General features: G+C 44.6%; 1 protein-coding gene across 2 annotated transcripts; it reads right to left on the minus strand.

Moving 5' to 3' along the window:
- Positions 1–1,915: 1,915 nt before the first annotated feature.
- Positions 1,916–20,710, minus strand: UBE2QL1 (ubiquitin conjugating enzyme E2 QL1). 2 transcript variants are annotated; one of them, XM_065669308.1, is made up of 2 exons: positions 19,287–20,708; positions 1,916–3,267 (listed from the first exon to the last, which is right to left on the minus strand). In XM_065669308.1, exons 1-2 carry the CDS (start codon positions 20,112–20,114, stop codon positions 3,136–3,138), a joined length of 960 nt encoding a protein of 319 aa, XP_065525380.1. In that variant the 5' UTR covers positions 20,115–20,708; the 3' UTR covers positions 1,916–3,135. The 2 variants fall into 2 exon arrangements, with proteins under 2 accessions (XP_065525380.1, XP_065525381.1); XM_065669309.1 differs by lacking the exon at positions 1,916–3,267 and adding an exon at positions 18,240–18,458 and having other exon boundaries at positions 19,287–20,710.
- Positions 20,711–21,494: the final 784 nt, after the last annotated feature.

Genomic DNA, 21,494 nt, shown 5'->3' on the forward strand with positions numbered 1-21,494 from the left:
CTGCTGTCCTTCACCTCTCCCTGTTGCTTTTTATAGTGCTGTGCTGCTCTCCTTTGACCCCTCGCTTCATACCCTTCCATCACCAGACTTTTTTTATCCTGAGTTTCAGTTGCCCAGTTACATCCTCTTCAGCCTACGCTTCTTGCTCAGGTCTTCCTCCCTTCCTCTAACAGACCTTTCCTTTCCCAATACTCTCTTTAGGCTTGACTGTTGCAGAGAAAGTAGACCCTGTCTAGCACACGGCTAGAAAAAAACATGGACTAATTTTCCCTAAAATAGATCAACCCTCTTTCTAAATCTCTTAATTAACTACATTCTTAGCCAGCCATCTCCATTCCTCCCTGGTCACAAGCATAATACTTCTGTGCTCCCTGCTGTCCCCTTTTTCCGGCATCTCCCCCAGCACAGGCTGCTCCTGCTATAAGCTGTTGTCTCCTCAATAGGAGCAGCCTTATTTTTGGTGTGTCAGGAACTTCATCCTGCCCCAGTTCATACAGTGTACTTTTCCTTCTTTCTTCCTTGCACGATTTGGTGCTGCAGCTTACCACACGCGCTCTGCTCCCCTTCTGCTACAGCTTCAAAGCTCTCCAGATTTTTGATTTGCCTCTCCTACTGCTCTAAGGCTCTGAGTGATACAGAGAACCTCCTACAACCAGAAAGTAACTGTGACTTTTAGCAATGATGTTTGCTATAACTATTTAAAGCACACTTAAGAAGACACATAATAAGTAGGCTTGAGGGAAGTGGTAGCAATCCACCCACTATGTTCCTTTTAGCTAACCCTTTAATTAAATATTAAAGATACGGTTCTCAGGAAGATTTAAAATAACCCACTGACAGAAAAAGAAGACAGGTTAAAAAACAGCAGAAAAGAAATAACCTCCCTCCAAGATTTACCATACCCTCACACTGCTTTTGACATAATTTTACTGTGCTGATGAGGGAACAGTTTTTCCAAAGGGAAAGAATAAATCTTATGCTTTTCAGTGCTACATCCCTCTACAGGTTCTCAGGGAGTCCTTGTAGGGATGGCAAATTATTCGATGCCTGAACATCCTTGTTTCCTCTTTCAGAAAGGATAGAAAAAGAAGTGTTGATAAAACTGAGTAAATAAACTCCTTGACATGTTACTCCTCACTCAAAAGCCACATTCTGCTGCTGGATGCACAGAATTGATACACAGTTTGAGGGGAAAAACACATGCACACTGATTATAGTATTCTCTCCAAGTACAAAGCAGGGTGAGATAAATCCACAGCATGATTTGGGCAGATTTGCGCTACCAAGCATTTCCAGTTATAACTGAGGTAAGCCATACCCTGTGGGTACCACCAATGGTCAGAGAAAGAGAAGAGGCAACTGATGCAAATGAGAAGTGTAAGAAACCAGCTACGTCCACAAAACCGAGTGGTTCTGCCCTGCACAGCCGTTTTGGTGAAGGCTTTGATTATTTTTCCCCCTATCTAGCTGACAAACTGCTACACTGGCAAAGCATCTATAGATAACCTGAGCAGTGGTTTTGCACCAACACTGCAAGAACACCTGCTCTGCTGCTTCTCTGCTTGTGTTCAAACTCCACTATGCTTTGTTACTCTTTTGTTTCTCTCTGCTGTAGTTTTAAATCAAACTCCACCCCTCCAAAGCTCTCTGTACAGTCTCCACTGTTGCTGTAATACAAACAGAAATTGGTCAACCATTTCAATTTGGTCTTGTGTTAGCCATATAATGGAAACTGTTTTCAAACACACACTGTCTTCCCCCTCCAAATCAGTTTTATAATCTATATTGTCCTGCTTTCAATTAAAGCATCACCACAACAGGTATTACCTACAAGGTGCCTAGATTTTCACAATAGAAAACCTATTACTTTGAATACAAAAGTTGGCCAAAATGATTAAATTCCTGAGGCAACAGAAACGATACTGGTGATTTTATTCAGCATGTCTCCAATACGATTTTCCATTTGGAATCCACATTTTTCAATGCTTTTCTTACACCATTCTAAACATTACCTTCAGCTTTTATGGAGTCGCTTAGAAAGTTGGTTGTTTTTTTTTTTTTTTTCTTTTTTGATTTGTTTACCAGAAACTTAAATCTTCATGATTAAATAAGAGGACATTTATATACATCAGTGGGTTTTCTCAGATACTGGGCTCTAAGTACATACAATGCCTATTGAGTGAAAACAAAAAAGAAAATTCCAGTCATGCAAATCATCTTACAAACCATGTTTCATTTGACTTGAAAATTTTTACTCTCTTACTGGCATCTCATCTTAAAATTAAGCAGATTTTTTTTTTTTTAAGGTTGCTTTGTCCATTTCCATTTGTTTGTTTTGCCATTCTGAAGAACGGACAGGCCACATGCTACTGCAGAAGGTACCGACAGAGTAATAATGGTTCTGCTACCACCAACCAACCACTCTGAGCCCTGGCATGGATGCGTTTTAAAAAACCACCTAACCTTCAGCTAACTGTACTGGTTTATTTCTGAACAGCACATCACAATATCAGCATAGATAGCACATTGTAACCAGTTGGGTGATTCCACTTAATTTTTCAACACTACGACCTTTCGGCATTTTCATTCTGGTTTCATTTATGAATTAAAGGTCATATATAGAGCACAAATGAGGTCTAAATTTAGTCACAGCAGACCACAGTTCCACATAAAGACAAATCTTCAAGTTATGTTGACCTGCTAGGAGACAAAGATAAACAGCACAGCAAACATGTACCTGCAATGCACTGCTTCCCTATTAAATATTAACTGTTTCATTTACATTTAAATGAACTGAGCAGTAATGGACAGACTTTCCAGTACTGCTGTTTGGTGCTGCTGTCATGGAAAGAAGCTGAAGACAATGTGGGCTGTATGGGGGCAAATGACGCAATCTCAGCATCCGCTCAAGTGACTTCAATGATGACCATTCTCCAGTCTTGAAACATAATCCTACACAGCATTTTTTTTTCCTCTCCCTCTGTAAACACATCTGTTCATAAATAACTTAGATGCCTCCTTGACATTCATGGTATGTAACTGAAGCTGAAGTAGAAAAGGATGGGCGGTGTACAGCACTGAGGAGATGTCACAGTACTTTTGTTCAGCATTTTTGTCAAGTGCAGGTTGCTAACATCAGCCATCAGAGACCGGCGGGGTGACCCACCCATACTTTTCATGGGTCTTCACCAAACTCTTAAATGTTGCTTCAGCTTCCTTTCGACTGAATGACTTTTTTGATTTGCCAGCTTTTCTGCAGATACGGCCCTGCACCAAACAAAAAAGAAAGCCTTCATTAAACATGCGAACACACCGCTGGAAACCACAGCTTAACTTTTCAATGCATCAGGCCAAGAGGCATTCACTTACGGGTACCAGAAAGCAGAGAGTGCCCAAACCGGGGCAGACAAATGCATTATCAGAGATGATTAAAAATGATATGCAGTAAAGGAGGGAAAAAAACAGAAAGAGACAACTGCTGGGCTTATTTCTTCCCAGCAAGCCCCTGTGCTGGCATGCTGCCCTGCATGCAGCAACCAGCGGTGGCTGCTGCGGCTGTGCCACACAGCTCGCCTCCATCTCTGCTGCGTGGGACCCCTGCAAATAAATCAAGAGACCTCTACCATAAATTAGTTGGTGTGCCAACCCTCATGCCCACTGCACAGGGTCAGGGTGCAGCCCTAAGCAGACAGGGACCGCAAGGAGCACACCAGTATGCCACAGCAAAGGCACCTCAGCAAGGCGGCTCCTGGGGACAGAAGGATTTTGCGAGCATCCCCTCAGCCCTCTTCAGCTGTGAAAGAAGAAGAGGCTCCCCAGGCCACTCTAGTCCCGCAGGGTCAGCGGCCCTGAGTGGAGAAGGAGGCAGGCTGCAAATGGTGCTGAGGTACCAGCTTGGGAATGGGGGGCGGAAAGAGGTTTCAAACCAATTTTGATGACACATTTGTAATATGGTCTAGTCAGCAGCCCTGGAGAACCATCATAAAGCAGAGTGTTTCTGCATGCTATGTCTCAGGGCTACCCAATATCTCACCTCCCACACCCCACTGCCAACGTAAAATGTCACTAAAAATTACATCCATCCCACAAAACGCACTCCATTCTTCTAACCTGACCCGTGAGAAAGGAATAGCTCTGGCATTTCTTAAAGGCAGGAGCACCTTAAAACCAACTTGCTTTCAACCTACATGAAAAATTCTAGTTTATTACCCCTTCCTGACAAGTTTGATAATAAATGGAAATACACAAATTCAAACATACTGCATCTTCATTCCTTTGCAATCAAATATTGCTTCTAAAAGCAGGGCAGTATACAATTTCAAAATCTTGTCTGGCAACAGAGACATTTACTAAGTTATTAATAGGTTACCTTATTTTTCACATTGGCCCATGTCAATTACCAACTAACAGAGACACAAGAAAGAATTAGAGTTGCAGACTTATTCCACTCTACAGCAATAGCACCCTTTAAAGTTTCTATGTCTACTGGGTTTGTAACAAAATAGAAGTTTATTAAAATCACAAGTCTAATAATTTTAATAACTTTTTGATACACTGCATTTACTGGAAGTCTTTTTTAGAATAAATGGTATTTGGTGAGCAGATCCCATATTACAGTGTGACAATTATTAAGAATTAAGTTAGCATGTTCTCATTTTTTCCATTCTTTTGCTCAAAAGCTGCATCAGGCCACCATTTGCCTCCCATATTTTACTGTTAATTTGGAATTCAAGCAAAAAATTGGTATTTGTAATTGCCTGCAACAAACTGTACAGAGAAAGTAATCAGTTTTACAGAGGTGGAAAAAAGGAAAAAAAAACAACCCAAACTCTGTTCATGAAGCATCACAGTTATTTTTATGGACTAAAATGAGGAAGATTAGTCTGCAGTGTGGACAAATCATTTTGTTCTAGAAAGTCATCACAATATTGCACAGATAGGCTTTTGTATGCAGTAACGTCCCTATTATGATGAAACTATGGACACATGAGATAAAAGATCTGTTTCCTACTCCTGTTTTAATAAGTAATTTTTCTGTGTGATTTGACTTCTCTTTCAGAGCCTACCTTAACTAAAGATTAGGAACAGCCTCTAATTCCCACCTCGATTTACTCACAGATAATTTATACCCTTCTGCTTTTCACAAAAACAGCTATTTTACCTTTCGATGCTTTTCCTTGCCTTTCTCCCTAGTTGCCATTTTCACAGTAACAATGCATTTCCTCTTTAAGTACCCCTTGACACACTAACCAGCAAGACACCTTCCCCATCCCCATACTAATCTGGCAATTAATATTTCCCAAAAAAGGATGATTTGAATGGTACTTGATTTATCCCAGACAATAAATTTTCTTAGAGGATGTTCTTTTTATTTGTGACAAAAGGAATAATTAAATAAAACCGGGTAACATATTTTTAAAATTTCATTGACTAATTAATTATCTTACATATCCCGCAGGACTGTTTTTGTTGTTACAAAACATGTTTTGCATTTTCTTCCTAATCTGAGCCTTTTTTGGAAGCATATTAGAGAAACAAAGGAAAAGATAAAAGTACAACAGAAGATTAAATCAGCACAGGAAATACTGTCTTCAAATTCTCACCAAAGGAATACTTTCGAAAGCAAATATAAACTTACTTTATTAGTTAATTCCTGGATTAGGTTCATTTGCTATTTATTTCTTGTCTTACACTTATTATCTTCTATAACTTGATAGGCTTTGATACCTTCAATACCTTCATAGCACAGTATGATCCATGTCTTCTCCAGCTTTATCAAAGCACTAATACTAATCAGTACCTAGAAATAGGATCTTTGCATTGAGAACACCTATCGCTCATGTTCAGTGTCAGCTACGTACTGCTTTCAAACAAGTTAAGTAAGAATTCTTTGGTGCTGCAATAATGCAGTGAATATCACATCATCTAAAATGTTAATGGAGCCACAGCAGATTAAATTAGCATTGTTCCATGAGTTTATTCTCATACTTCTTTGCTATTAATGTAATGGATCATTAAATACACTTCCATTCTGGTACCATTTGGAGGTTGCATGTAAACTGTACCATCAAAGACCAGCTAATCCTACCCCAGTGTAGCCCATGTATTTCTATGTTTAGACAGAAACTATGGGTGGCATGGTTAGCACTGGCTCTTATTAACCAATATCCTGCCAGATGTTTATAATTTGGGTGAAATTTAACCTTGTGGACTAAAAGTTTCCCTTTCTGGTGCCTCAAGCAAACCTGAGGTATAAAGAAAGAAGGCTGTAATTTCAGCCAACAGTTCAGACACTTTTGAGTCTATACTTTGGTGGTATCTACTGTCTTAATGGTTTTTAGCTTTTCGCCATTCCCACAAAGCTATTCCCAAGTTTAACCAGGAAAAAAAAAAAAAAAAAGGCATTTTGGGCACAATTACAAATGAAAGCATCAAACACATTAACAGGCACTGTTACCAGCTCTGACTACAGTTTATTTTCAGACTGCTGCTTAAACACGCAGTCATTTAAACTCTGCCCAGGAAATTATGAGCCGCTGCATTCTGTAAATATGATAAATACAGTAAATGCAGTATGTAAACACAATGCTGACCAAAGCTCAGTTGCGCACAACTGCATTTTGACCAACCTCTAAACCATGCATGCCACTACTGCCATGGTAAGAAATACAGATCATTTACATGGCCAGTGTTTTGATGTGCCCAGCACAGGATCAAGAAAAGGTATCAAACCAGCATCTGAACAGGATCAAAACATTCCAGAAAGATTAAAAACAACGGAGAAAACCCAAGAAAGCCTTTCATAAAGATATTAATGTTGACTTTAGCTCTGAGAAGTCGCACCAGGAGCTTATTTAAATACTTGTGATACTTTCGGATGCTCATGGAGTGCTTTTCATAAAGGGATAAAAAGTTGGAGAGAACATTTCAGATTTTGCCATCTGCTGTGACTTCAATGTACTTCTCAAGATATAATTTTAACACACTAGAAACATATGAAAGGTGAAAGTAATGCCATAGCATCCAACTGGTTTACACAGCCATGCTGAAATTCAGAAGAATATGTGCAGCGCTCAGCCTCCTCATTCACTCATGATCCTGCTGCAGCTGGTTTGCATGACAGAGTGAGCAATTGCATGCCACTTGTCTACTCTTTGTAACTGAACTAATGCTATTAAACAAACAGATGATAAGGATCCAGTCTATAACCCTGATACCAGACAGGAGAAAGACCTCCTGGAGCACAGTTCCTGCAAAAGACCTGAGGTAAACCTCACATGTATTTGGCACCCATATTTACAGAACACTGTGGGCAAATCTGGGAACTTTTCTATTTCCCAATGATGCCACAGCAGTCTACACATTTTTCCACAATCACGAACCCACCAGCAAGTCCTTCTCTTGCAAAGGCTATGTGACACTGAAGTGCATCCTCAAAACTATTCAACTCAACATCTAGTAGCTATTTAATATCCTTCAGTATCATTATCAGCGATGCACCATATCTTTTCTTCCCCAACACCACCATGTCATGAAGTGGTGCAAAGACAGAGTTAAGTCCTGTACTGAGATACCAAGAATGAAGCCTGAAGTTCTTTAGCCTTGTAATCCCACTACAACAATGTATCTGCCAAGTCCGGCCTCTGCGTCATGAAAAACAGTGCTGACATTTTTTCTGGTATTTCCAGAATCAGGATGGCCTCAGTGGCATTTCTCTGGCAGTGATGAAGGGATTTCTCTCTCTCTCAAACCAACCATAGCAATTCCAACAGTTCTAGCATAGCACGCAGTGTCAGGTGTGCTTCCATGTCGAATCACTGTGGGCACGACCTGAAAGACAGGACTACATAATGGTGGCCGTTCTTTCACAGGATCATACAGTCACCAGCGTACTAGCTGGAACGGACCTCTGGAGGTCTCTAAGTCCAACTTGGATACCTGGAGCTGAACTGCCAACACAGGTCAGCTGTGGCACTATGTAGCCAGGCCCTGAATCCTGCAAGGCTGTGCTCAGTCCTCTCCTGATGCAAATCCCTGTGTTAATAGGTCCCAAATTTTCCAGGCTTTATTGCACTTGGTCATCAGCCCTTACAAGACTGAGGTTATTCTGGAAACAGCATAAGCCTCTGTGCTACACATCTCTAAGATGCCACAGCAAACCCTTAAGGCATATCTAGACTTTTTTTCCTGGACTGGTTAACAAAAAGATGTATTCATTGCAAACAATACACAGCTATTAGACTCAGAAGCAGGCATGCCATCACATTGTTAACATTGGTCTTAACACAAACTCCGCAGCCCTTCATCCCTTTCATTAGTCCTGGATATGCAAATAACTCAGGGTTGGTCTTCCAAGGGCAAACCATAGAATCATAAAATCATAGAACAGTTATGATTGAAAAGGACCTTAAAATCATCTAATTCCAACTCCCCTGCCATGGGCAGGGATGCCACACCTGCCTTCTGCATGGGGCTAAATGTGGCCCATTGTTTAAGCCAGCATAACGGTTTATGGGTACAATTTCATTCTCTCTTTATCTCTTAAGAGATCTCTATAGCAGACTTTAGTGACCCACTTCTAGGTAAATGTCAAGAGACAGAAAACAAGCAAAGGTTTAGAGAGGTACATAAAAGACTGCTGGAAGTCACTGTGCCACACACTGCGTTCATGGTGAGCCCTCCAGGACAGGAAAGAGACCCACAAGGATATGCCCATTTTCCAAGTCTGTTGTCCCAAGCTCCTCTATAGATGATGCAGTACCGGTGGATTTTCTAAGAGCTGGAACACACACTGAGTCTCCAGTACATAATGTACTCCATTAATATGCCAGAGACTAATAGCTTTGGGCCTCAACTGTTCAGAGCTGCATACTATGCAAACATACTCAAATCTTTTCTGATAAGTAACAGAAGAATACAGTGCTTAAGCCTGAACCAGTCTAATTCTAGAATATTTAAATAAGTTTCAGAGAAAAATCTTTCCACTGGCTTTAGGGAAGCATTCAAAAGTAAAGCCATGGTAAAGCAAGTAGCTAAAGCTACTGTCATGCTCTCAGTGTGTCACAACATCACTGTTAGAGTGCAATATACATGGTCTCTCCTCCCAATTACGCGGTTTATATTTTTTTCTTGACGTACTGATGAGGCACAGTTAATCATGTCTCAAAAACTGCACACAGTTTATACTACACTATATATAATTATTAGCTATAGCTAAAACAAAGCAGTATAGAAAATGATGTAGACAAATACTGTTAATGATGCAGCATAAGTGAATTAAAAATGGGATGTTTTCCTGCAAATGTGTAATTTCTAAAGCAGTATTTCCACGCCTTTTTTGGTCTCCTTTTTAAGATTAATCCACACAAAGAAGTGAAAACTCAGCAAGTTCCAGCTTTAGAGCATCCTTTAAATTGCTCCTTCTGGGAGTTGACTGTTATTTGTCCAGGAAAAAAAAATCTGAGTTCCAGCTGAGTAATTATTAACACTCACTTGTCTGTGTGCAGTCTGGTGCAAGCAGCTCTTAATCGATATAAACACTTACAGCCCCAATCCTTGTTTGACAGCTACAGAGCACTTGTACTTCACTTTTCCTAAAGTCAGCACAGAGTAAGCAGCACGATTTCAGTACAGATGAGGGTTAAGAAATTCCCTTCTTGCATTGTATGGGTGGGACAAAGTCTACATTGGCAAAAGAACAAGAAAAAAGGCCACGGGCAAGGTCCTGCACCTGGATCGGGGCAATCTCAAGCACAAATATAGGATGGGCAGAGACTGATTGAGAGCAGACCTGAGGAGAAGATCTTGGGGGTGTTGGTCGATGAGAAAATGAACATGAGCCGGCTTCAGTGTGTGCTCGCAGCCCAGAAAGCCAACCGTATCCTGGGCTGCATCAAAAGGAGCGTGACCAGCAGGTCGAAGGAGGTGACCCTGCCCCTCTACTCTGCTCTCGTGAGACCTCACTTGGAGTGTTGTGTGCAGTTCTGGCGTCCTCAACAGAAGAGGGATGTGGACCTGTTGTAGCACAGGGCCCTGAAGATGATCAGGGGGCTGGAACACCTCTCCTATGAAGACAGGCTAAGAGAGCTGGGGTTGTTCAGCCTGGAGATGGCTTTGTGGAGGCCTCAGAGCAGCTTCTAGTACCTAAAGGGGGCCTGCAAGAAAGCTGGAGAGGGACTTTTTGTAACAGCAAGTAGTGACAGGACAAGGGGGAATGGCTTTAATCTGAAAGAGTGGATTTAGATTAGGTATGAGGAAGAAGTTCTTTACTGTGAGGGTGGTGAGTCACTGAAACAGGTTGCCCAGAGAAGCTGTGGCAACCCCATCCCTGTTAGTGTTCAAGGCCAGGCTGGGTGAGCTTTGAGGGACGTGGTCTAGTGGAAGTTGTCCCTGCCTACGGCAGGGGGGGTGGAATTAGATGATCTCTAACATCCTTTCCAACCCAAACCATTCCATGATTCTGTGAAAATTTTGGCAGCCAACCACATTCTTGGAAGGTGCCTCTAACATCTCCAGGGAGAAGGTGGGTGTCTGTCAAAAGAGATGATCCCTGTCCCCTCCCATCAAATGGGCACCTGCTAGTCTAATGACAAAGGGACATTTTCAGCCTTCTGCTGAGCTCTCTGGACTACGCCTCTGTCGGATCAGGTACCAGCAGTTACTGAGAGCGAGTCCAAGTGAAAACGCTTGGAGCATGACAACCTGTCTTTGCCTCAGCCCACAGGTCCTCCACATCAGTAACCTGAAGTAGTTACCCAAGTTAAACACAGCCATGGATCTAAACCCAAGCAAAGCAAAGCAATTCAATCCATCCATTAAAAGAGGTTGTAAAGACAAATACCTGAGACAACAATGTCAATCTCAAAATTTACCAAAGTTTCACAAAGCTAAAACAACCAGGAGTAAAAAGCAGGCTACCTCTGGGAACATTTAATCTAGTTAAGATCAAACTTGGTAAGATTAGAGTCATAAGCCAATGTGCTTTTCCTCTGTTTATACAAATGTGTCAATCTCTTGACTGCAACATGTTTCATACTAGGCACAGGGACACACACCCACAGAGCCCCCACTTACAAGGACTTTTAAGTATGTATCCTCATATGACCTTTGGCAAGAGGATTACTTGTACTTCACGGGTGGGAAAGAGGAATATAGTGAAGTTATACAACTTGCCCATGACTTCACCTGAACTCAGTAGCAAAACCTGGAAGCTAGACTCAGATCACCTCTCCTCAGCCTAATCGCTCTAACTGTGAAACATCCTCCTCCGTGTAATAATTATAGAACACTTCAATACTAGGTATATTCTAATAAAATAAATCTTGTCAAATTTATAGACAATTTGACATTTATAGAAATTCATAGAAAATGTGAAAAATCAGTAACAGCATGTGATGCTTTAGGTATTTTTATGGGTGCATATTATGGGAATAAGCCCTATGCTTCTTACTGCAGTGGGGAGTTTGTTACCATGTGTAACACAAACCTAGAAACATGAGAAGTATCTAGTCATTCCATAGTTCATAAAGCCTGACTATGAGAAGCATCTGAGCTCCAGACCATTTCATAATGCAGGCTTACTCCTCTTTCCTCCAGTTTATTTTGACTCATCTTTGAATGCAGATTTGGAACCATGACTGGCTTGTAACTCTATCAAGGAGTCATGGCAGATATTCCAGGGGTTTTGGTGAGCCTGCGCAGAAGAGGATTAAATCAATGAGGATCATCAATTTTAACAACACAGTATTTTAACAAGAATGAAGCAGATAAAAAGACATTTTCCAGTGACAGACTCTGCACATACATGAGGGAGACGTGTATCTGCCACACGTGACTGAGGACAGGCACACGTGATGTACCACTCCTCAGGCTGACTTTTGACTGGAATGGGCCAAATCAGACTTGCACCTTGCTTCAGAGAAGGAATAACCTGAACATCATAAAGGTGGTGCCCACTTACCTGTTTTGTGCAGACCAGTAAATGACTGCTAACTTACTTTCATCAAAGCACACCCATGCTTCTCCCTAGCTTATGCTCTTTAGATTCCCAGTGCAGTGCTGGTTTTACTGCCAGCCAGGTTAGGTAACAGCACCATGTCCTTCCTGTGCGGCTTGTCCTGCAGCTTCCAGGATCTATTCAATTACTGATGCTTCCATTCAGCATTAAAGACCAACAATGTGGAGTGCTCAGCACCCTCTAGAAATGACTCTGTGGAGTATGACCAGCCTCAGGCCACACACTTTTCAAAAACATTATGATCACAGAATCACAGAGTATCAGGTTGGAAGTAACCTCAAGGATCATCTGGTCCAACCTTTCTAGGCAAAGCATAACCTAGACTAGATGGCCCACCTACTTGTCCTGCTGAAACTTAAAAGTATCCAGTGTTAAGGAATGCACCACTTCTCTGGGGAGAGTATTCCAATGCCTGATTATCCTCATTGTGAAACATTTCACTCTTGTGTCCAGTCGGAATGCCCCCAGAGGTAACTTGTGCCCATTACCCTTATGTCTTTTCCATGTGACTCCTTGTAAACAAGGAGTCTGTCTTCTTTGTAGCCACCCTTTAAATACTGGAACAGCATGATGATATTCTGGGACGGTATTTCACAGAAACCAAGTATTCCATTTACAACTGAGACAACTGGATCCTGCACACATTACATTTAAGAAATATTTTGAGCCATTCAGACAGCATAACCACTGCAGCTCCTGAAGTTCTCCCTGACTATCATCAGCCAAAAGGAGCTTAGATGGGAAAAAGAAATGCAGCTAATATTATGTTACTTAACCAAGGTCCCACTTTGTGAGAACAGATGCCCACTAAGGGGACGTGCCTCAGATTACACCTGGCAATAAGACTCTGGTGATAGGAGGACCAGAATTACTGTGGAGTCACAAATCCTTGATCTGGAAGTGCCTGGTCATGCATGGAAATCCCTGGGTATTGTGTAGATGCTAGGAAATCTGCATACTTTCAAGGCTAGCCTGTATCATCATAGAATCATAGAATAGTTAGGGTTGGAAAGGACCTCAAGATCATCTAGTTCCAACTCCCCTGCCATGGGCAGGGACACCTCACACTAAACCATCCCACCCAAGGCTTCATCCAACCTGGCCAATCTTCCTCACAATAGAAAGTGGGTTATTTAGGTTACTCCTCCAGGAGTACACAACATCACTCCTTGGGACTTTCTGCCTTTGAAAAAATACAGTTCCTTAACAAAATAGTACCTGACAAAACACCCTAAATGCTACACGGTTCTATCTTAAAACTTCCACTGAAGAAAATGAGGACTTCTTTTATAATTCAGGGAAGAAGAATCATGCTCTTTTGAACATATTTAATTTTCTTATTATCCAAAGCAGCAATTCTTTCAAATTCTTATTTAGGAGATCAGCTATGTATTGCCAGGAGGAATTAGTTATACCTGCCACAAAAGCATGTTTTAATATAAGTAGTTTGTTTCAATTTAGTGTTTTAACTTATTTGATGTCTATTTGAACACTAAGAATGATAGTTCAAAGTATTTTAAAATTTTCCTTTTTATGCTCTGAAGGGATAAAATGGAGATTATGTTCCTCCTGCTTTTTAAAAGAATTAAACCAGCCTCCTACTTCAATGAGTTGGAATCCCTGTGTCTTTATTCCTCTCAGTATCATATATTTGCATAATAATAGTGGATAGTCAGAACAGCAATATATCAGAGTACACATTAACAGCATTTTTTCCAGCCCATTCATCAATCCTAGCATCTCAACATAGCAATATATATGTTCCCACTTAAACTTCAGCTTGAAAATCCTAGGTTTCTCAACTGCAATAGAGAAGATATCTTAGAAGGCAAATATATCTAATTTTCCTCTGTAGCTAAACAGTACTCTGTTACCTCTCTGGCCTAGCATTTATACCTTTTCATGGGGAACAAGCCCCATAATACATACTTTGTCTCCTCTGTCATCTTTTTGTATGAGTCAATGTGTTTTTCAGCCGTGGACCTAAAGCAGCATTTCTTTCCTTGACTATAACTGGCCTCATTTGTTCAGGCAACTAATTGAAACCAAAAAGCAAGCCAGTTTTATTTTTTAAGGCCCTGACAGGATACAATGGCTCCAAATAATTCAGAGACCACTGTGTTCTCTACACATTTCTGCAGCCTTTGAGATTAGCTGATTTATTGATTTATTCATGGCTACAGTCCTCAAACCCAGCATCTGGAGTATGAAAACCCAAGGATTTGCAATTAATTTCTGCTATATGTATTTGAAAGACCTGGAGCGTGTTGACCTCCTGGACATCACACAAGTCCCATCTGCTATCTGCTCAGTCATACTTTTGTCTGAAAGGATGAAGAGGGAGTAATTTAGACTATGATTAATAGCTACCTTCTGTGTCTGTTTTCATAAAATAAGCCCGTTCCTCGTGTTTCTTTCTGGTAGAAGTCAGCTGGGATACTTACATTTTTAAAATGGAAAGATAGATCAGTCCAACAGTCATACAAGGCACATACCCTTTGAAGCAAACTTAAGAGGGAATCCACTAAGGTATTTCTAACACCACAATATGAAGGATGAAAGTACTATATACCAACAACTTTTATTTCAATGCGGGAAATTTGCCAATAGAAAAGTAAGTTTTAATTACAAATTATTATTTTTTTTTAATTTAACTCATGATACAGAGGCCCATGACAGCAAGAATACTTGTAACTAGGGGTTCCCCATTCCTATTTTATATGTCATCACAAAATCGTTATGCTCCTTCTGTTCACTGGAAATATAAGGGAATGTTTTCCTCAAAACAACCTTTTCCTTGATATAATCTGCAGTCACTAGTCAACTGACAGCTGCCCTTAGCTGGCAGTCCTGTCCCCAGCCTCAATGGAGAGAACATAAAGCAGGTGAACAAGGCAGATATTGGTCAGCACTAATGTAATCTTAAGCCCAAAATCCCCAAGGAACTAAGATGCATCTATGCTGGTTGTTCTCAAAAATACATTAAAAATATATTCCTGATGCATTATTTGGACATTGGCATACATAGCTTTGTCTTCTTTAAAACCTTCACCAAACCATCACCAAATCATTCCTCCCTAGTGAGAAACATGTGTATTACATGACACAAAACCTACTTGTCCTACTTTTGGACAAAGTCCGCTCCTTTTCATCCACCATGTTTTTAAACAAGCTCCTCCCAGAAACATGGGTGCTGGCCTCAGCCGTGTGCATTACTCAAGGGAAGCCATGACGAACCTCCCGCTGTTTTATCACTCTTCTACCACTGGCACTGCTCCCCCTTCTTTCCTTTAATTATTAGTATTATCATGACAACAGCTCTGTTATCAGGAAGCAGAGAGCAACAGATTTGTTTTTAAATCTCTCTTAAGTTAGCAGTAAACCATTTTAAAGGCTGCTGTGAAGAAGGAATGATACTGAAAGGGCCACTTGCCCAGGCTGGATAGACAGATAGACATGGGAGACTCTGCCTAGACAGGCATGTGGCACAGCTACCTCCAGGACAACAAACAACTGGAATTTAAATCACTTCCTTAGCATCACCCCACCTCCTTGGCTGACACCCCAGCTCTGCAGGGGCTCGGGGCTACCATTTCACAGGTTCGGCAGGGCCATGCTTTCACCCACGGCAGTGGGAGCCAGCGAGCAGCTGACTGTGCACGAAGCAAGTACAAAGTCATCCCCTTAAAACCAAGGCTACAGTTGAGTTAAGGACACCACCAACTTTTAAAAAATAAAGATTCTGGATCCCAGACAGATAAACAGTCTTAGGCCTTTGATGTACTGAGAATTCCCCTCAAGATACTGACTAGAGCTGTGTGAATAATTGATTTTCTCAGCTGAATAGCTGAAGCAACCAACCAAACAAATCCCAACTTGTTTGTTAATTAACTTCTCCCCCCCCCCCTTGAAAACAGGGAAAAGAAATAAAAAAGCATAGTTTGGGTCTGTTGAATTGTTTCATTCAAACAGAAACTGTCTCTCTTCCATTCGATTTTTTTTCCCCAGACAAAAAAAGCAGTACTAGATTCATGACAGGAAGAAAGGCATCCCACAAGGCAGGACATCTCTCATGCAAGGTCACCTGAGTTGTACGGTTCCTGCTTGGTGAGATCTGGAGAAACAACCACCCTGCTTTAAAATCCAGTCCCTGCGAGACATGCTTTGGTTTGGGAGCCTGAATCAAAGGCAATGCTGAAAAGCAACAGAAAAGTGCTACTTCTGAATCGCTGTGTTGCACACTTACATCTCCTTACTGACATAGCTCCTGAGTGGAATGTTTTTCATCATTGAAATGTCAGAAGGTTTTTCTTTTACTCTGTTAAAAGGTCTGTGAAATCTATTTAAAAATCTGGATTTGTCAAGAACCCTGACTGCCTGAAAATGTATTTTCAGTGTTAGTTTTGTCTGCTTTTCGTCTGCTTTTTCAAAAAGGAGGTGATCATATACCTCCATAGGTTGCAGTTAGCTCTGACAAAACAACAGCCTGGGAAGCGCTGCGCTTCTCTTCGAAGAACTGGCAGAGAACAGCAGCGTTACAGTCAGCACAGCAAAACGGGACTGATGAGAAACAGAGTGACATCAGCCACCCCGCTTTTATCACTCAAACTGCCAAAAGGAGGAACGCACGCTGGCGGGAACTTCTCTCCTGCCTACTCTCACAGAGGCCCACGCCAGCGAGGTGCTCGGATGCGTCACAGGCGCGAGCGTTCACCATGATTTCATGCCAAACCACGGTGCTGTGAATCAGTGACATTTCTTCAGAAGGTCCCCTTCACCCACTGGCGCCGGCAGCGCCCCATCTCCCGCTCGGCCGCGTCGCGGCCTCCATTTGCTCAAGCAGGGTCATCTTGAGGCGCTGGAGAACGGCCCTCGCCCTACCAGCCCTTCTGATTAATAGCAAGCGCGCTGAGTGTTCCACGCTATTGCAGGATGCAGGCTGCTCACAGGAATTGCACAATTAACCTGGTGTAAGCTATCGCTGTTTGCTCAGGATGGCTCCTTGCAGGCCACCGCGTGGCAAGAGCGACCCAAACCCAGCCCCGCGGCTCTCCATGTTTCGGGGGCCCCGCTTTACTTTTTAAACCAGTCAAAAGTAGACTACCTGTCAAATGAAAGATGAAATGGGGACAGGGGAGCGCCTGTCGTATTTTGAGTCCTATTATGCAATGGAGTTGAGATTACATAACGAGGGGAGTGCGATTACAGAGATGTGGCTCCCATGACACAGAGCCCGGCTATGGTGACAGGCTGGCAGCCCGTCACAGGAGACACCTCTGTAACCCAGAAATTAAGCGCACTGCCAGTATTACCTATTAACCTTTCCACTTGGCATGAACAATCCAAGATGTTGAAACGTTCACGCTGCACCTATTTAACTACTAAGTTATTGGCAGCGATTTATTTCTGCCTTTCATTCTCTTTCGTTGTAATTAACTTCATAAACTTCTGGAAGGATGTTACCGAAAGTCTTGCATTTTAAATGCGCTTATTAATGATGCACACATAAACATCCCCTGTGATCAGAAATTACTACTGCTTTCTGGAAACCTCTTGAGTGGTTTAGGGAAGCAAATTGTCAGATTATATAGCTTAGTATTTATTACCAATAGAACAATTCAGTGGTTTTCTTCACTGAGCCATTTTACGATCCCAGTAAATCTTAATTTAACCCTTTTACATTCAACATTCAGACTGAGTATTCAGCAATATGCTGAATGGTTATAAAGATTTTAAATAATTGTTACATAAAATTTTGATAATTTAGCCCTGTCCTTCTAAAGTCTTGTTTAAAATAATGGCAACTGTGATCTCTATAAAAAGAGGTGGGTTAACAAATAGTGAGGCGCACTAAGAGGAGCTACAGAACTTCAATATACCCCACGCTCAATGTAAATTAAGATGCTTTTTTTCCCCCCCTGTTTTTTATATCCCAAGGTGACCTAGGAAACTTGACCTCTTCAGATGAAGTGCGGAGAAAAATACTATCTGATTAAAAATAGGAGCAGTAGGCCCAAATCAAGCAGAGAAAAAGGACAGCCATTTACAAAAGGGTCTTTTAAACAATCAAAAATTAACCCTCAGTCTTAAAAAAACCCAAACTTTTACTTCTGCTTGTGCAAGTAGCTCCACAGAGGCAAACAGGAGTAACCTCATTTTTAAGCAAATAAAATATACGTTATTATTTACACTTCCCCCCCACACCTCCTTTCCAAGAGATGAATTTAATAAGTTATTCAGCATCATTTATTCACAGATGTGGAGCTGTGCATGTCCTCTGGGTTCAAGGGCATTCACAAAGTGAAGGAAAATCACCCTGTCACAGCCATGTGTATATTGGCCACTATGGTAACCACAAATAAAGACTGTCTATGAGTTTGACCGGCAATAGTTACCCATTTAATAAAAACGGCTTAAGAAAAACTTCTCTTCTAAGGATACCCTGCAGAAGAGAAAGGGAAAAAAAAAAGCATAAACCACATTGACTCAGCTCAGGTAAGATCCTCTGCCCGGGGAACCAGGCACCTCCTCCGGAGAGCAGAGCTGGCAGGAACAGTCTGGCTGCTGCAGTACGTGCCCGAAATGACTTGTTCTTTTTGAGCAGCGAGATTATAAACTCACACAACTTTGCTGGCAGCTCAGGCAGAAATTCCAGATGTATCCCCATGCCACACCTCTGCTCTGTGTGCCAAGCCCCAAACCCATGGTTGCCTCTTCTTCCCTGAGGGGATGCTACTCAGGACAACACCGGACAAAGCTCCAGCGTTGTCGTGCCCTATGCCAGCAGCAGTCCTTCACAAAGGGGACCAGCAAGTATGGCTAACTAGCTGGTGAAGGGCAGGAGGAGGAAGACTTGAATCCCAAACCCCACTGCAGCCTGAAGAGCACCTTCTACTCTGGGGTGAGGGAGATGCCTCTTGGGGGCAAAAGGCATGACATCTTGGTGCCACATGCAGCACAGCCAAGCACAGGGACAAAAGACGTGCAGGAGGACGCGATGGATGCACGTGGTCCTTGCTCCTTCAAGCTGGCCCATACATACCTCTGCTGTGCCCGACAGAGAAGGGACCCCAGAGCAGAACATGTGTGTCCCTGCCTCCTTCCCACCAGTAACACCATGTCCTCGGGGAAGAGCTGTCCCGGAGGCCTGGTCAAGGTCAGCCACAGGCAGGCTTGACCCGCTGCCCTTTGGGGTCCCTATTCAAACACGCGCACAGGCTCTCAACCCCCTGCCACACGCTCGCAAGTGAGAGCCCCCGGAACCTCCTACCTGCCCCTTGACCAAGCTGGCCGCAAACTGCCTCATGACGGCCTCCACGGTGTAGGCGCTGGACCAGCCGCGGGGGGTGAGCAGCTCCATGCAGATGGCTCCGCCGTCGAGGACGTAGCCGTTCTCCAGGCGGGGGCTGAGCACCCTCATGAAGGGTGGCGAGAAGGGAAAGTTGTCGGGAAAGGTGAGGTTGAGCAGGATGTACTCCGTGTTGGTCTCCTTCATGTCCTGCCACAGCACCGAGTCCTTGTCCACCTGGTGCAGCTTCACATTCCAGTCGAAGAGGCTCTCGTCCACCAGCTCCACCGAGATGAAGCGGTCGCTGAGCCGCGCGATGTCCTGCAGCTCCTTCATCAGCCGCCGGGTCCGCACCTGCGTGCAGTGCTGCTGCCGGCCCGCGGGCGCCAGCGGACCCGACCCCGACGGCAGCGGCACTAGCGGCGCCGGCCCCGACCCGCACCCGGAGCCGGAGCCGGGGCCGGGGCCGGGCCGCTGCGCCGCCTCCTTACCGGCGCCGGGCTCCTTGGCCGCTTCCCGTGGCTTCTCCTTGCCGCCGCCCGACCGCGGCTGCGAGGGCTGCTTGGCGAGCTCCGGCGCCTTCTTGTTCTTGTGGCCCCCGGGGCTGCTCTCGCTGCTGCTGCTGCTGCAGCCGCCGCCCCCGGGGGGGCCCTGCGGCTGCGGCTTGTTGCTGCTGTTCTTCTGGTTGCCCCTGCCCCTGAGCGAGGAGCCCTGCTGGCTGCTGCTGCTGCGGTGGTGGTGGTGCTTGGGGTCCTCCGTGTCCCGGTTGTGCAGCCGGATCAGCCCGATTTTCCGCAGCAGAGTGGCCATGTTGTGCGCGGCTCCGCTCTCCCTCTCGCCTGGATGGGTCGGTGGGGATTTATTATTATTAATATTACGATGATAAATGCAAAGCCCCGCTCGGCGGATCCGCTGCTGCCGGGCGGCGGGGTCCCTCTCCCGCCGGTCTCGTCGCACGGGGCGCGGGGAAAGGCGGCGGCGGCGGTGCCGCGGGGAGGACGTGCGGCCGCCGCTCAAACGCCTCCCCTCGCTAGGGCTGCTGCGGGCAGCATTGCAGAAGCAGCGCGGCTGCTCCCGGGGACATCACGGCCCCACCGCCGTGGCCATGATCCCGTGGAAAAGGAGAACACAAAAACAGGGGGAGGGAGGACGCAAAGGAATCGAAAAAGACCCGAACGGGCCGCAGGGGAGAGCCCCCTCCCCCCACGCGCGGCGGCGGCGGAATCGCCTGCTCTGCAGATGGCTTCCCCGGCACCTTCGGCTCGCACCCGGCCGAGCCAATCCCCGGCGGCTCCCCGGCGGGCCGGTCCCCGCGCCGCGCCGCGCCGCGCCGGGCACCTCCCCCCGGTGAGGGGGGGCCGAGGCCCGCAGCGGCAGCCCCTTGCCTCGGCGCCCGCCCGCAGCGGCGCGGAGAGCTCCGGCCCTTTGTTCGGCGCCGCCCGCGGGCGGGCCGCAAGGCTCCGGCGGGGCGGGGAGAGGCGGGGGGAGCGGGTCCGGTCGGGGCTCCCCCGGCCGCAGCCCCCGCCGCTGCCTATGCGCCAGGCGGTACTGCCGCTGCGGGGCTCGGCGGGGGCACGTTTCCCCCTGCGCTGCGGCAGCACGGGCAGCGCGGCCCTGGCGGGGAGCGGTGGCAGTGGGGCGCTGGTAGCCTCCATCCCGGGCAGGACCCACGGGTGCGTGTGGGGATCGGTGTTTCACGCGTATGTGTGCGTGTCAATGATCGCACGGCTGGGAAGTTATGTACTGGCATACGCGGAGTTGGGCACACATATATGCACGTGTATAGGGCACATATGTAATGCAGGTACAGAAGAACTGGTGTGGTCTCGTGCATGGACATAATTGCATTTAAATGCATCTGTATTGTGTATATATGTATTATAGATATTTACATGTATATGGCCCTGGAAGTGTTCAAAGCCAGGCTGGACAAGGCTTTGAGCAGCCTGGTCTAGTGGAAGGTTCCAGGGGGTTGGAATGGAATGATCTTTAATGTCCTGTCCAGCCCAAACCAGTCTGTGATAATACATATAGAATCATAGAATCATAGAATAGTTAGGGTTGGAAAGGACCTCAAGATCATCTAGTTCCAACCCCCCTGTAATGGACAGGGACATCTCACACTAAACCATCCCACCCAAGGCTTCATCCAACCTAGCCTTGAACACCGCCAGGGATGGAGCACTCACA

This window comes from Lathamus discolor, chromosome 2 (genome assembly GCF_037157495.1).
Source record: "Lathamus discolor isolate bLatDis1 chromosome 2, bLatDis1.hap1, whole genome shotgun sequence".
Lineage (NCBI taxonomy): Eukaryota > Metazoa > Chordata > Aves > Psittaciformes > Psittacidae > Lathamus > Lathamus discolor.